We start from the raw sequence: 15255 nt of genomic DNA on the forward strand, positions 1-15255 counted from the left end.
TATGTAAAGAATACTTCAATTCTTTTTTATGGGAAATCAGAGGACAAACTAGTCTCTCTTGTATTTGACAGGAGTGTACAATTAAGGTTTGTACGTGAGGAGCCGTGTTTTCTCATATATCCTCGAGTATACACACGTGTTCAGGTTCGTGACTACCAGTGTGTATGGGAAAGAGGGTATGTTCCAGAGAGAGAGAGAGAGGAGAGAGAGAGAGAGAGAGAGAGAGAGAGAGAGATTGTGTGTTACAAGGATTTTGGATGTCCCACAAAGACGTTTTAGTCCATCCGTGGAGACTCCATTATTTTGATCTTTGGTAGAGCAATATAGTTCAGGCATTTAAAGAATTCTTGCGATCTTGTCTAACTTATTCTTGAACTCGTTTACCGTGTTGCCACACTGAGAGAGCGAGAGAGAGAGAGAGAGAGAGAGAGAGAGAGAGAGATGTCAATATACAAGACTTTCCCGAAATCTTTCCCTACGGAAATTCATCCTCCCAAACGAATCCATCTTCCCTACCGTTATTAGCGACCCAAATACCGGTTAAATAACAACCAGCTCGACACCTTTATCACTGCAACTTCCAATAATGAAGGGTTGTAGTAAAAATCTAGAGAAAAAAGGAAAAGTCAAATTACCGCAACTTACCTGATTTCAAGTTCGTACAATCGAGGTTGCAGCCCGCGTCCCACCGATGTAAACAAAGAGTCACGTGTTCTTATTGACATTCCTCGAAGGGATATATCGATCTATCAGGAAACTACTACGGACGAGGGAGGCACACACTGCAGCGACCCTGTTATTGGAAGATATTGAAAACATCCAGATAAGATGACAATTCTCTCACTCTAAATAACAAATTTTTCAATCATAATAACTGTATCTATTTTTCGGAAGTGTGAACCATTAATTCGACTATATCCCCCCCCCCTCTCTCTCTCTCTCTCTCTCTCTCTCTCTCTCTCTCTCTTCTCTCTCTCTCTCTCTCTCTCTATCTCTCTCTCTCTCTCTCTCTCTCTCCTCTCTCTCTCTCTTTCCAGAATATTAACGAACTTGACAAGCATCCCAAAAATAACACATGATATTTTAGCCAAACATAATAAATAAAAACCATGAAATAAAAGAACAATCTATAAATAATACAACATAAAAATTGAAGTAAAGAGGGGCAAGTAAAGAGAAGCAAGTGGAAAACACAAGGAAATTGTCAGGGGAATGCAATGCGGTGTCACTCAGGCCAAGTCTTTATAGAATTCAACTTGGCGAATTAGGCAAATTGATGCAGATACCAGCAAAAGTCAAGACCTTTTACCGAAATTAATGTTTACGTCATCTGAGTCGAGATTTCTTAGACCGCCTTCTCTATTGATCCAGTCTAGTCCAAACAAGAAAGGAAGGGGGGGGGGGGGAGCGGAGGTTCTCAAGAAAAAAAATACTTGCTAGATAAAGACTCTTATGAAATTGATGTTGATGGTGATGAGGGCAGTATCCGAATGGTCATCCTTCTCTTTTAGGAAAACGTTATTTGTGAGAATACAATTAATATGATTCCTTATTCTAGCTAATGTTGTTATGGCGCAATTCAGTTTTCCTACATAAGCTTCAAACCAGGATAACCAATTCTTTAACTTTTTGATTTTGGAAATAGGTAAAAGTTACGCCAAGATGTCGCTTTATCAGATAAAATTGCCCAAACATTAAATCTAATATTTACTATATTTTGTCTACCGCCATCCAATTCAAAAGCTCTGTAACATTCTACTGAAAACATACTAACACTGTGCAGTTATTTAATTCAAAACTCAGCGCAAATACATAAACTAATATATATATATATATATATATATAATATATATATATATATATATATATATATATATATTATATATATATATATATATATATATATATATATATATATAATATATATATATACACACATATACAGTATTTAGGTTATTACGAACTGATACCGGATTATAGCACAAATTAAAATGATATAGATATAATCTATTAAAAGAGGGGGCTAAAAATTAAAAATAAAATTCATATGCAAATTTTAAGACTTAAAAAACTTGAATGTTGATACAAAGTTTCTCCATTATCAAATAGGCAAACAGACAGTAAAACACAATTTCGTAATATTAACGCAGCATTGTTTTACAACATCAAGTTTCAACACAGGACTAAAATTCATAAAACAGCAAAAAGCATAAATATCACCTAATATCTCTTACAGTCATTCAGTCAGGAAAACATAGATTTCATGGTATTAGGCAAATTATTGAAGTTTACTAATTAAATGTAAGCAGCAGTTTCTACCGCACAATACCTTCAAGAAGAAGAAAAAGGGCAAAAGAAGGAATACTTCACCCACATACGTCAGTTGTCTGGTGGAAAGTGTACTGAAAAACATGGAAGCTCCCGAAGCTGGGTTAACTCAGATGGTAAGTTACAGACATCAAGTTTTTATTCGCTGGCTTATAAATATGTCTAATCATACGCCATCTCCTCGGAAAGGGAACAGTATTTTGGTATACATGCAGAAGGTATCCTCTTCTATCATCACGTCATTCATGATGGAAAACAAATCGAGGAAATCTGGAGAGTTACTTTATAACCACGAGAAGTTGTCACTTCATTATGTATTTAAGCAAATACTCAAATTCCAGCTAGGCAGCATTTTTAAATGTATATAATATAATTGGCACTGTTTTAGCTTCCACTCTCTACCGATAGGTCTAGAAATTTCATAGGACTACTCTATTTTCTGAGCCGTGCTCTGACCAGGTAAGTCCTGGTTCAAACTACCTACCCCTCCAAGAAGTGTAACTCCCTAAGGTAAACGACTGACCAGACGAATGGGGGAAGGAGGGGCGCCAAATCTCTAGAGCCACATTAATGACTACGAGGACCCCTTTCCCTTATTGACATCTATGAAGGTTAGGCTCTATAATCGTAACTCCATTTATCCCCGTACTGGTAATTTGTGAACGAAATATTTTTCACCTATCTTGTTGAGATGGAGAGTAAAAGTTATTCCGGAAAATTACTTCATTTTTTTTTTATGTGGGGCTAAAGACTTACGTTATTATGGAAAGTTCTTTTTTTTAAAGAAATCTATGGGGCTAGATAGTCATGCAAGTTATTGTGGAAAAGTTCATTTTTGGAAATCTGTGGAGGTAGATTACTACAAGTTATTATGGAAAAGTTCTTTTTTGGAAATCTGTAGTGCTAAACAAAGTCATACAAGTTATTATGAAAAAGATCGTTTTGGAAATCTGTAGTGCACGTGTGGGGGAGGGGGTAGGTGACAAAATTGTGGCTCCTGTAGTAAGAGGTCTAATGGCTTTTACTTTTGCCTAACTCACTCTTGTGTGAAATCGAAACCTAAACCTTGAATTTGGACCACAGACATAACCTAAACTATTAAATAAAACCTATCACATTTGGTGATATTCAGATAATTCTAATTAATCGCTATTTAAGTAACCCATGTACTTTATAATGTATTATCATAAAACAACACGGAGAAAGGCATTATTTATAAAGAAATGGGGTTTTATATAGAAAACTTACGTTTTCTTAAAAAATGACCTATATTTCCGTAGCAAATAAATAGTTAAAGATATACCCTAATATAACCTAAGGTAATGGGGGGCCACCCTGTGGGAATCAGGGGTTTTTGGATAAGGAAAATTTACTAGGGAATCAATAAATAATGGTGAAACTAACCTTTTCTCAATTCATTATTCTCTTGGACATGTAAAAAATCCACGAAAAATTACATAAAATATTGGCTAAATATTTTTTTTTTCTCATTTGTTTACATCCAACAGTTATGTATTCACATGTAAGGTATTATTTTTCAATTTACTTTTAGGACCCCGTTATAGTTAGTGTTAGTGTATTTAAAGGAAATAAGGTAGGTCATCATTTGTGATTTACTTTTAGGGTTTGTGTTGTGGGAGGGCTTGCTCAGAGTTAGGTTTGGAGCCTGGGAAAGGGCGTCTACGGGTTCTCCCCAGCTAAGTCTGTGACCTGTGAACTATTAGATAATGATAATGATAATGATAATGTTTATTGGACAAAAGATATTTACATTCAAAGATTTACAAAAAGAAAAAAGACTCAGTCCAAGCCCATGTGGAGCAGAGCTCTTCGGGCAATAATACAACAAGATAATATCATCAATTAAGTAAAAATAAAAAATAAAGTAAATATGGATATAGATATACAAAATGTACGCATACATATACATAATCATATGTATACAAATAGATACATATAAATGAGAATCTTAGCCTAAAAACAAATGGAAATGCATATTTATATGATAAGGAAAGAAGGTATATGAAAGCTAATGGTATATACATTGAAAAAATTGTAGATATTAAGCAAAAAACTCAGTAAAAGAACTAGTTTTACAAATAAAAAAAATATTCTAAACAATGAAACATACTTGCGTTGTGGTTAGGTAGGCAAGTATAAATATTTATTAATAAAGCTTAATACCCAGATAACAGGAGATTTGTATATGATTTCTTAAAAGACCGAACGCTAAGCAGTGCCTTTAGATAAGCGGGCAGAGTATTCCAAAGTTTAATACCTTGGTATAGATACGATTGCTCGCATCTATTAACACGTATGAAAGGAAGAGTTAAGTTTGAATTTCTTGTTCCGTATGGATGAACTGATTGTTCCTGAATTATTTTTCGTCTTAAATCTGGAAATTTGTTCAAAATAAGTGTTTGGTACATCATATTCATTAAGGAGAGCTTATAATTGTCTTCCAGCTTCAATATCGAGAGAGACCGGAAAAGTGGCGATGTATGAGCTAAGTAATCACTGGAGCTTATGATTCTTACCAGTCTTTTTTGAATTACAATTAATGGTTGCAAGACATTTCTACTACTACTCCCCCACGCCGTATTGCAGTAATTTAGGTGAGGAGATACTAACGAGTGATACAATTGTTTTATAATATATAAGGGAAAATACTCGTTTAATCTATATATGATACCCATTACTTTGGCAATTTTATTAACTGTCATATTTACATGCTCACAGAAAGTTAGTTTATTATCAAGAATTATCCCTAAAAATTTACTACTGGACTTCTGATCCAGAGTGTGATTTCCTATAGCAACCCTTATGTTAACAGGAACTCTTCGTAGAGAAAAGATAATGAAGTATGTCTTTCTTTCATTTAAGGTTAACTTATTTGCTAGTAGCCAGTTTTTTTACAAGAGTTAAATCATTGGTTAGTGTATCACAGAGGGAGTAGATATTTTTATGTCTAAAATGAAGCGTAGTGTCATCGGCAAAGAGTATGGAGCTTAACCTACCTACTGATCGAGGTAGATCATTGATATAGGCGAGGAAAAATAACGGTCCTAGGACTGATCCCTGGGGAACACCTATTTTGACATCCATAACCTCTGAGAGATGGCCATCGAGGGTCACAAATTGTTTTCGACTCGTTAAGTAGGATTTTAGTAAGAGTAACGCATTTCCACGTATTCCATAATGTTCGAGCTTTTTAAGCAGCACATCATGAGACACTGTGTCAAAGGCTTTACTCAAATCTAAAAAGACCGCACCAAGGTATTCATTTTTATTCATCGCATTGTAGATATTTTCAAGAAGGTCATTTACAGCATCACTTGTACTAACGCCACGCAGAAAGCCATACTGACAGGTAGAAAAGATATTACATCTAGTAAAGAAAGAGTAGAGTCGATTGTACAATAATTTTTCAAAAATTTTATTCAATAAGGGAAGGCAACTTATAGGTCTATAGTTATTGACATCCGATTTATCACCAGACTTATGTAGCACAGTAACGCACGCTATTTTAAAAATGTCAGGATAAATGCCAGAGGCAGTACAACGGTTGAACAATAAGGATATAGGAAAGGCAAGTAAACTAGCATTATTCTTATATAGTTTAGTAGGGGGAGAATGAATATTTGCTTTTTTGTTCTTTAGTTTTTTTATAATGTTGATTACTTCAAGTGGAGAAGATGGGGTCAAATAAATAGAGTGCTGATTTGAAGGAGGCAAATAGGAATGAAAATCTAACTGATTATTTTGAGGCATGGCATCTCGGAGAGTAATGCCAATTGTAGAGAAATGAAGATTAAAAGCATTTGCAATCTGTTGGCTGTCAGTAATAGTTTCGCCGTTACGACCAATGAGTTTTCTTAGCGAAGTGCGCTTTTTCTTTCCAGGCCTAAGGGACGAATTTATGAGATCCCAGGATTTTTTAGCATCATTTCGGAGTTGATCAAAAGTACTATCAAATATTTTTTCTTTGCCACGCGAATTAATGTAAGCAACATATTACAATAGTTTCTATAGCGTTGGGCACTATAAGCACCCAATTTCATTCTTCGATATAAATTATGTTTAATGTTAATTGATTTCAGTAGCCCTTTGGAGAGCCACTTATTCACCAATCTTTTAACACTTACATATTTTGTTTTTAAAGGAAAGCATTCATTGAAAAAGCTGTCTATTTTATCTGTAAAAGAGGCCGCCCCCAGGTGAGGATCTAATGAGGCTTGACCATATTCGGTCCAGTCTTTCCCCCTCAGGAGTTCCGTGAATTTCCTGTCATTCACTTCGCTCATATCTCTGAATTGAATTTTTATTTTGTTGTCTACGTTGTTTAATATAGGCATTAATAGACTACAGAAAATTGGGAAATGATCTGTGATATCTGCTAAGAATATCCCACTATTACCAACAAGATTATTATTTGCCCAAATATGGTCAATACAAGACAGGGAGTCATTCGAGCCGACTCTTGTTGGTCTAGTTATTGACGGGCGAAAGTCAAAAGATCGCATTGTGTTAATCAGTCTGCGGGTGGTCTCGCTCTCCCCTTCCCTCATTAAGCAGATGTTAAAGTCCCCAGTGACAATTGTATTCATAGGGGAGATACCTGGATTTCTTAGCACCTCCTCTAACGAGTCGAAAAACATATTTCCGTTACCTCCTGGACGTCTGTAGATACCTAAGATTACTGTTTTATGATGCGAGTTTGGTGGTTAGGTTACTTGGGATATGTTAGGCATTGTGACCTTTAAAACGAATCTCAAAAATTATATTTTCATCCTTAAAGGAGAAACTTTTTCCCTACAGTTGTTAATGTGTTTTCAATGAATTTTACCATTTTCAGTAGCATATAATCAGGTTTTTTTCCTGTTTCCTCAACTCAAAGCCCCAGGTTTCCAGCTATGTCATTTGGGAAGGAAGGGATAACGGGAGAACGGCTTATTTGGGGATGGAAATAAAGGTCAAATTCGTTTTAAGTACACTATTTACTGAAGAAAAAGCTTGACCCCAGCAAGGTCTGTGACCTGGGAACTACTAGGTTAGGTTACGTGGGATATGTTAGGTTTTGTGGCCTTTTGAATGAATCTCGACATTTATATTTTCATTCAGGAAAAACTTGCCTTACGGGATGAACCGTTTTACCTACAGTTAATAGTGTGTTTGCAATGAATATTACAATTACTTCAGTTTTATAAAATAACTTTTTTTCCTGTTTAACTCCACTCAAAGCCCCAAGTTCACACCTGGGTCAGTTGGAAGGAAGGGATAACGGGAGAAAGGATTATTTGTGGTGGAAATAAAGGTGAAGTTTGTTGAAAGCACACTATTTACTGTAAGAATAGTTTTTTTTCTATTAGATATGTTGTCCCATGTTGAACTATAATTTTACTCTTTTCTACTGGTTGCCCGGTGTTTTAGGTATTTCTAACCATTACTATTTGTGCTAATCACCATTGTTGTCTGTGAGGTTTAAGCTTATCAATAAAACTATTATGGGGGGTGGTGGGCATCCGTGGGAAACCCAAAACCATGTATTGGCCAAGGAAGATTGGGTCGATTTGCACAAATCGCACCAAAACTTTATGGATAAATACAAAGTTCATGTGTTTATCATCAGCAAAATTGCTGCAAATCTGTATAAAACAAATGTAGCAAATGATAATATGAAGGATACCTTCTGACTTCGCTTTACCTGATCTAAACTAGTACTCTGGGACCATATCTGAATGCCTCTAACCTTACTTGACACTTTATAATTCATAAAAATACGGGAGTGCATGCTGTCCCAGCCTTACTTTACCTTCTGTATTAGGCATTATGCTGTGTCCTTACCTGACCAAACCTAGCCAGAGATTTATTAAATCAGTGAAAATGCAAGTGTGCATAATAAATTTGCCTAACCTAGTATGCAGAGCACTTACCCGACCAAGGGGCTTTCAACCATGCACCCTGGATATCCCCTTTACTACAACTTTGCACAACCAGTCGTACCTAGTAAGGGGACTGCTGTTCTAACTAGACTTGGACATCATGCCCTATCTGTTAAGGAGACTGTTGCTGACTCTCCATCATTCCCCTTTAGCAACACAAGTTAACATCCCTTACTGTAAATTTAGGGAACGTGTTTCGAGGGCATACATTTCTTATTCATCACAAAAATCTAGGTTTCCACAATATGTAAATAATTTCTAGAAGGGATTACATTCTCATAAATAAATGTGTAGTAGCCTGGGGTCTTTATTTCTAATTTAAAAGATTTATATGTAACTCACACCACCATGCAAGTACTCTTCACACACATAACCAGCTATTGTTTAACCGAACATATCTGCTGCGGAAAACTGAGCAATCCCAAAACATCCTGGTACTTGAGCAATAAAATCTTTGTTTTATTTCATTTAAAATCCAAGGTAATGACTACATCACAAAAAATACAGATACTTCCACAAATGCTTGCAAGTGGAATGTGGAGTCATCTCTTTAAACATCATTCAAATGAGAATAAAGTGGCACTTGTCACCTTTTTTATAGGGAAATACAGAATTTGTTACTCCCGTGCCCCTTATATTCTGAGTGAATAAACTCATGAACACCAATCGCCCAAATATTTCTGATAGCGAATACGCTGTTCATAAAACTATTTAAAGTATCTTTCTAATTCCTTTATCTTCCTTTTAAAGACTAACATACAGTAAAGACTGAACATCGATTCTGCTGCCGTGGGCAAGACCTGTATACTGTAAAGGTTACGACTGCAGCAATATAGTTTATTTCAGTGTATGAGTTCTTAAGTTCAGTACAGCAGTCTTTGCTTTGATCAACTGGAAAGTTTAACTTACTGTGTAACTAAACTTTGTAGTAAGTGAGTTGGATTGGTTACTAATGAAAGTGCATACATTTGTATAGGGAAAAAAATTATGCTTAGTAATCTTATATCAAACCTTAGGCATTTCTGTTCCAATCTGATCTGATAGTCAATCACATGAGAGAAAAATTGGAGTATATCCAAGCTTGAGCTTGACATTAAGATGGGTTGCACTAATGTGTCCAATTAGTTTGATAACCAAATGAATAATTTTCAGAGATGAAAAAATTATTTACTTTATCAACAAGACATAATTCACTACCAGAATTGGTTGGAGGTTGTTTTGTTTTTTCTTTTAAAAAGAATGCAATGGGCTGGGTGATTGTCATTTTTTAGTTTTTTCCTATGGGAATACGAGGTGTTAGTGGATAACATTTTATGAATTTACCGATGAAAATCCAGGAACAATATTGCATTTTAAGTTCATAACTTCTTTGAGCATGTGTTATTCATTTCCTGAGTATAAGTTTTTCAGCCATATACTCTATCTGCAAATATTATGTAGGTTCCTTATTTAGGCATTCCGTCCTGACCTGGTAAGGCTGGTTGCAACTACAGCTGATTTATGTCCTGGGAGGAGGTAGTTCCCCAATCTTTGTGGCCCCTTTCCAGGGGGGCATGACTGTTTGCAGTTATATCCCTGTGATAAGTGCTGGGCTTGGCTGGTTGTGCAATGATTGGATCACATCAGGAGGGAGAAGTCTAAGAGGGATCCTTTAGCTTTGGGGTCTTCTCCAAAGCAGATGAAGTCCTCAGGATCTTTCATTTTAACCTCTGGTGCTCTGATATCTATGCCTTCTTTGGGTTTCCCCAAGGAAAATAGGAGACCCCACCCAGCCATCCCCGAGCCGAGCTTTGGGAGAAGCGGACTTATAACCTGTCCCCAGTAAAACTGAGGTGCCCTGCCTCTTCCCAAGTAGTGATCCTGTCATTGTCGACACAGACGACATCTCCAGAAACCAAGCCTTTTGCACCTTGTGGCCTACTTTACGCAATGAAGGTGTCCCGTCAATGGAAAAGCTTTCTGCTGCAGCCCCATGTGTGGAAGGAGACACGGAAAGCTGTTGTTTTATCCCAGCCTACAGAAGGGGCAGTTAATCCTTGATCCTCTTCTTCAGGAAGGGCCTCACCTCTAGCGGCAAAATCATCTACAACCACTGATAACGAGAGAAAGAAGTGACCTAGCCCTCCTCCTCCTCCTCAGCCTTGTACCTTGTCCTCTGCAACAGTCTTTTTTTGCTATGCATCCTTCGATAAAAAAGAAGAGCAAGTTTTCTATGTCTTTCTAGATTTCCTCCAAGCCCCCTTCTCGTACATGTGATAGATGTGGGAATCATCCCCTGCAAGTTGACAACTCTTCCTGCTGAAGGCACAAGTAAGACTCTTCCTTCATTAAACAGTGACACTTCTAGAACAACTCGGACATGTCATCATCACATTCTTAGACATTCATCATCTGAGAATTCTCTGCATGCAAACAAGGAAAACTGGTCGTATTGCTTAGTTCTTCTAATTTTTGTCCAGATTTGGCGTTAGGTCTTGGAAGAAAAAAAAAAAAAAAAAAAAAAAAAACCTAAAACCTGGACTGCAGGATATCTTTTGAATAAACCGAAACCTCCACTCCCCCTAGGGAGGAGGAGTCCAGAGACAACCTGGGCATGTAAGCATCCTATTGTGTAATAAACCTGGTGGAAGCAGAGAATCTGTAGATGGAATAAACTTTTGTCAAGGTGTCGGATCTCATCCAGGAGTTCGATATTGGGGAGGCAACCAGGGCACCAGTTAAAGGTGGGAAAACTTTTATTGACCGTACATTCGACATTCCTTATAGTTCAAAGATGCCTTTGAATTGCTCTAGTTGGAAGATGTTCAAGATGCCCTAGATAGTGTGGAGTCTCAGATTTCAGTTCCGAGGAAATGTTTTATTGACATTGGAATCTGATTCTATAGAAGCTACAGCAATGACATGCCTTCTTGCAACCACTTGGCTGGACCCCTGATCCTGTGCAGTGGCTTACTTCACTTCTTTTTAGGTCGTGGCATTGCCTTAGAATAATAAGTTCACTTATCTTGTGCTGTCAGGAACAAAAGCAGCCACTTTCCTCGTCCATTACTCTGCTAACCGGTGGGCCAACAGAGTCCTTAAGTATAGGAATGCAGTAATTGTAAAATTCAAAACGCAGATTGTCTAAAGAGAGGCCTTATCTCATCGGAATTTCTGTTAGTCATGGCTACTCTCCCAGCCCGTAAAGAGGACGATACCAGGGAAAGGTGGAGGAAGACCAGCAAAGATCGCTTTTCCATCAGGCGGTCACGTTGAAAAGAATGGGGACCTAAAAATGACATCAAAGACATCGGCCACAACCCCACCAACCTCGCTGAAGTTGGCTCTTTAGAAGTCTCGGATGCCATCAAGAGCCAGAGATTCTTCAAGCCCATCCACTTCTTGTAGAAGCAGGGATTTTGTCTCCTCCCTTTCGTCCCTACACAGGACAGTCCGTGAGAAGTAGGGGCAGAAGAGGAGTCAGGGGCTGCTAAAAGTGGTATTTTCCTTCAGAGGCTGCCATTAGTGGGGTGATACCTTTCGAGCCATTGAGTAAAAGGGCTGCTACATAGAGACGAAGAGTGGATGGTGAAGATTCTTCGGCTAGGTTACCGTCTAAATTTCAATGGCTCTTGCCCTTCCCTCACTCATACAATCATGACATCATTATATCCAACCAATTTCGACAAAGCCCTCGTCCTTTGGGCAGAGACGGAAAAGATGCTAGAAAGGGATGAACTGCAGTTCGTAGAAATTTCAATGACCTTAGGGGGTCTCTTTAGTCAATCTGACTCGCGAATTTTACCACTATTGCGTCCGTATGTTCAAGGATCCAGCAGGTATTAAAGGCCAAATTAATAAATCAAATCTTAAATGTTTGAAAGAGGACAATATCCTAGAAAATACAAAATTACCATTTTGCTATATTCACGACATAAGAAAGGACAAATGTTTACTGAACTTTTATCATAATCAGAAGTAGACATGTAAAGGTAATTTGTATGTTTAAAATGTAAATATAAACTAATAGCCACCTAATATTTAACATAGTAAAACCTTCCCACTTAGAAGTTTAATTGCTTGTCACTCAATATAACAACGATTTAGCATTCTGTAAGAATAGTCATGCAATAAATAGTTTATTGGAGATATATAATAGATCAGTTAATAACTACAAAAACTAGTGCAGCGTGTGTTAACTCCCTAAAAATTAATCTTATTACTCAAGTGAAATGGATTTTTATTACAGTTTCTATCATATACTTTTATCCAATCTTGCCTCAGGTGCAGTCATTACTATACTGGTCAATAGATGGTGATTTGAGAGACTTCTCATTCGTAACCTGTTTTTTTTTTCCCCTCCCCAGAGTCCTTCCGAGAAAAGGCAATACCGACTACAGAGGGAAACACACCTCTTGGAAGATGTGGTCAAGTGCAAGACTGAAAGACTTGTAATTCTTAAAGCTGAGAACGATCGTTTGAGGCAAAAGCTTCGAGGAAGTAAGTTGTTCCTTCACATGCTTATTTTGCTTCAGTGTTTTACTTCAGTCAAGTATCTTATTGAAAACGGATTGCTCAAATTACAGACTAATAAGTATTCAGTTGTTTATACAGACTTTCCCATTTTTTATTCTACATTTAACTGATCATTAATAAACATTCGGATATTTCACAAATAGTTAGAACTAAACAGAGGGTAATTCAAATAAGGTATCTTTATAAACTCCGTTTCCATATTTTTGTCGAACTCAATAGATGCATAACCCGTTTTGATTGTCAGCAATACCATAAAGAATTATTATTTTAAGTGTATAGTCTTATCTTAACACCTCACTTGGTTATTTCCCTATAATGTTTTATACACATTCAGTCAATCATACAATCAGAACTGATAATTATTCTCATTAGCAATACTAAATATAGTTTTTAGCTTGCTGAGAGAGAGAGAGAGAGAGAGAGAGAGAGAGAGAGAGAGAGAGAGAGAGAGAGAGAGAGAGAGAGAGAGAGAATGAGCAGCAGCAATATAAATATGTAAACTAAATGATAAAACAGATAAGGGCAAGTAGCAGGGACCACGTTCATTAGCGTCATATCACACATCCTTAAATTTCTTCATTATAATCTCCTCCTTCCAGAGATAGAACGAGCTTACAACGCCCTGGGAACAGCTACGAACAAGACGCCGGACCAAGGTGCGGCTTCTACCGAAAACGGCAGCGAGACGACGGGACAAGGACAGGTTACCATCCATAACAGTGGCGATGAGACCATTTCAAGCCACTGGGCAAGCCTTGGGGGAATTCACCTTTCCGAGTTTGCTAGGAACTTGCTAGATCCCACTGGTATATACGGCCCCAGTTCATAAAAAGAATGGCCAAAGGAAGTTTTGCTAATGGAGGTTATAATTTTATCATTTTACTCTTTAACATCTGAGAAGTCATTAAAGGTGATTTTTCATTAGAAATTTCTAAGATTTCCGACGGTTGAGGATGTTTATGTTCATAAAGTTATTTTTTTTTTTTAGGATTTTATCGGAGATCTGTTTTAATCATGGAAAGATATAGAGGATAACTGTTTGAAGTAGTTAATTTGCACTAAACACTTTTAGAAATTGAAGACTGAAATTTCCTATTCTACATAAATTTCGCTCTGTTGTGTTTTGGATCAAAGTAGAAATGCTTACCTTTTTTGTTTTGGATAAAGATTCAAATGCTTTAAACTTTTGTGTTTTGAATCAAAATCTAAATGCTTAGCACTTTTGTGTTTTAGAACAAAATTTAAATACTTAAAAATTTTGTGTTTTGGATCAAAATGTAAATGCTTACAACTTTTGTGTCTTGGATATAAGTTTAAATACTTACAATTTTGGTGTCTTTGGATCAAAATTGAAATGCTTAACACTTCCGTGTTTTGGATCAAAATTGAAATGCTTACCACTTCTGTACTTTGGATCAAAATTGAAATGCTTACCACTTAGTGTGTTGGATCAAAATTGAAATGCTTGCCATTTTTGTGTTGAATCAAAATTGAAATGCTTACCCCTTTTGTAGTTTGAATTGAAATTGAAATGCTTGCCACTTTAGTGTTGGATTAAAATTTAAATGCTTACCATTTTTGTGTTGGATCAAAATTGAAATGCTTACCGTCTTTGTGTTGGATCAAAATTGAAATGCTTACTACTTTCGTATTTTGAATCGAAATTGAAATGCTAACCACTATAGTGTGTTGGGTCAAAATTGAAATGCTTACCATTTTTGTGTTGGATCAAAATCGAAATGCTTACCACTTCCGTATTTTGAATCGAAATTCTTACCACTTTTGTGTTTTGGAAATTTAAATGCTTATCGCTTTTGTGTGTTGGATCAAAATTGAAATGGTTACCACTTTTGTGTTTTGGGTCAGAATTGAAATGGTTACCACTTTTGTGTTTTGGATCATAATTCAAATTTTTACCACTTTTGTGTTTTGGATCAAAATTTCAATTCTTACCACTTTTGTGTTTTGGATGAAAATTTAAATGCTTACCACTTTTGTGTTTTGGATTAGATTGAATAATGTGGATAATACGTCCTTTAAAATTTGTAAGTCTGATGACATGAAGACATTTCCAAGATCACACAAAATAGAATAATTTGTTCATATATACTTCCATTAGTAAAAGAGGGAACCCTAATGACTTGTAATAAAAATTACCAACCTGATCATGATTATCAATAATACCTGCAAGTTCTGCAACCGACTAAAAGAAAAAAAATCGACTTTGTCACTGAAACCGGATCCTGCTTTATTACTTATTAAGATCGAATTGTATTTCATTCTGGTGTTAGAATTTTGCAATGAACGGTTAATGTCTACCAACACACATACATACATACGTAAATACGTACGTATACACACATACACACATATATACACAATTATATAAATCCTTAATGATAAAAGTATAGATTCCATTAAACCTGAATCTTTTTATCATTATTATTAAGTCTACATCAATAGATTTAAA

At 36.4% G+C, this 15255-nt stretch overlaps 1 protein-coding gene across 1 annotated transcript; it reads left to right on the forward strand.

Moving 5' to 3' along the window:
• The first annotated feature begins 2292 nt into the window (after positions 1-2292).
• Positions 2293-13620, forward strand: LOC137626323 (uncharacterized). Its single transcript, XM_068357390.1, has 3 exons — positions 2293-2444; positions 12617-12749; positions 13385-13620. The coding sequence occupies exons 1-3, from the start codon at positions 2412-2414 to the stop codon at positions 13612-13614; spliced, it is 396 nt and encodes a 131-aa protein (XP_068213491.1). The 5' UTR covers positions 2293-2411; the 3' UTR covers positions 13615-13620.
• The last annotated feature ends 1635 nt before the right edge of the window (positions 13621-15255 follow it).

This window comes from Palaemon carinicauda, chromosome 33 (assembly GCF_036898095.1).
Source record: "Palaemon carinicauda isolate YSFRI2023 chromosome 33, ASM3689809v2, whole genome shotgun sequence".
Taxonomy (NCBI): Eukaryota; Metazoa; Arthropoda; class Malacostraca; order Decapoda; family Palaemonidae; genus Palaemon; species Palaemon carinicauda.

Excerpts from the sequence above, each read along its gene's own strand:
- LOC137626323 (XM_068357390.1), top strand. The coding sequence starts at position 2,412 with ATGGAAGCTCCCGAAGCTGGGTTAACTCAGATG. Across the intron at positions 2,445-12,616 it reads AAGCTGGGTTAACTCAGATG|AGTCCTTCCGAGAAAAGGCA; the intron begins GTAAGTTACAGA and ends TCCCCTCCCCAG. Across the intron at positions 12,750-13,384 it reads GAGGCAAAAGCTTCGAGGAA|AGATAGAACGAGCTTACAAC; the intron begins GTAAGTTGTTCC and ends TCCTCCTTCCAG.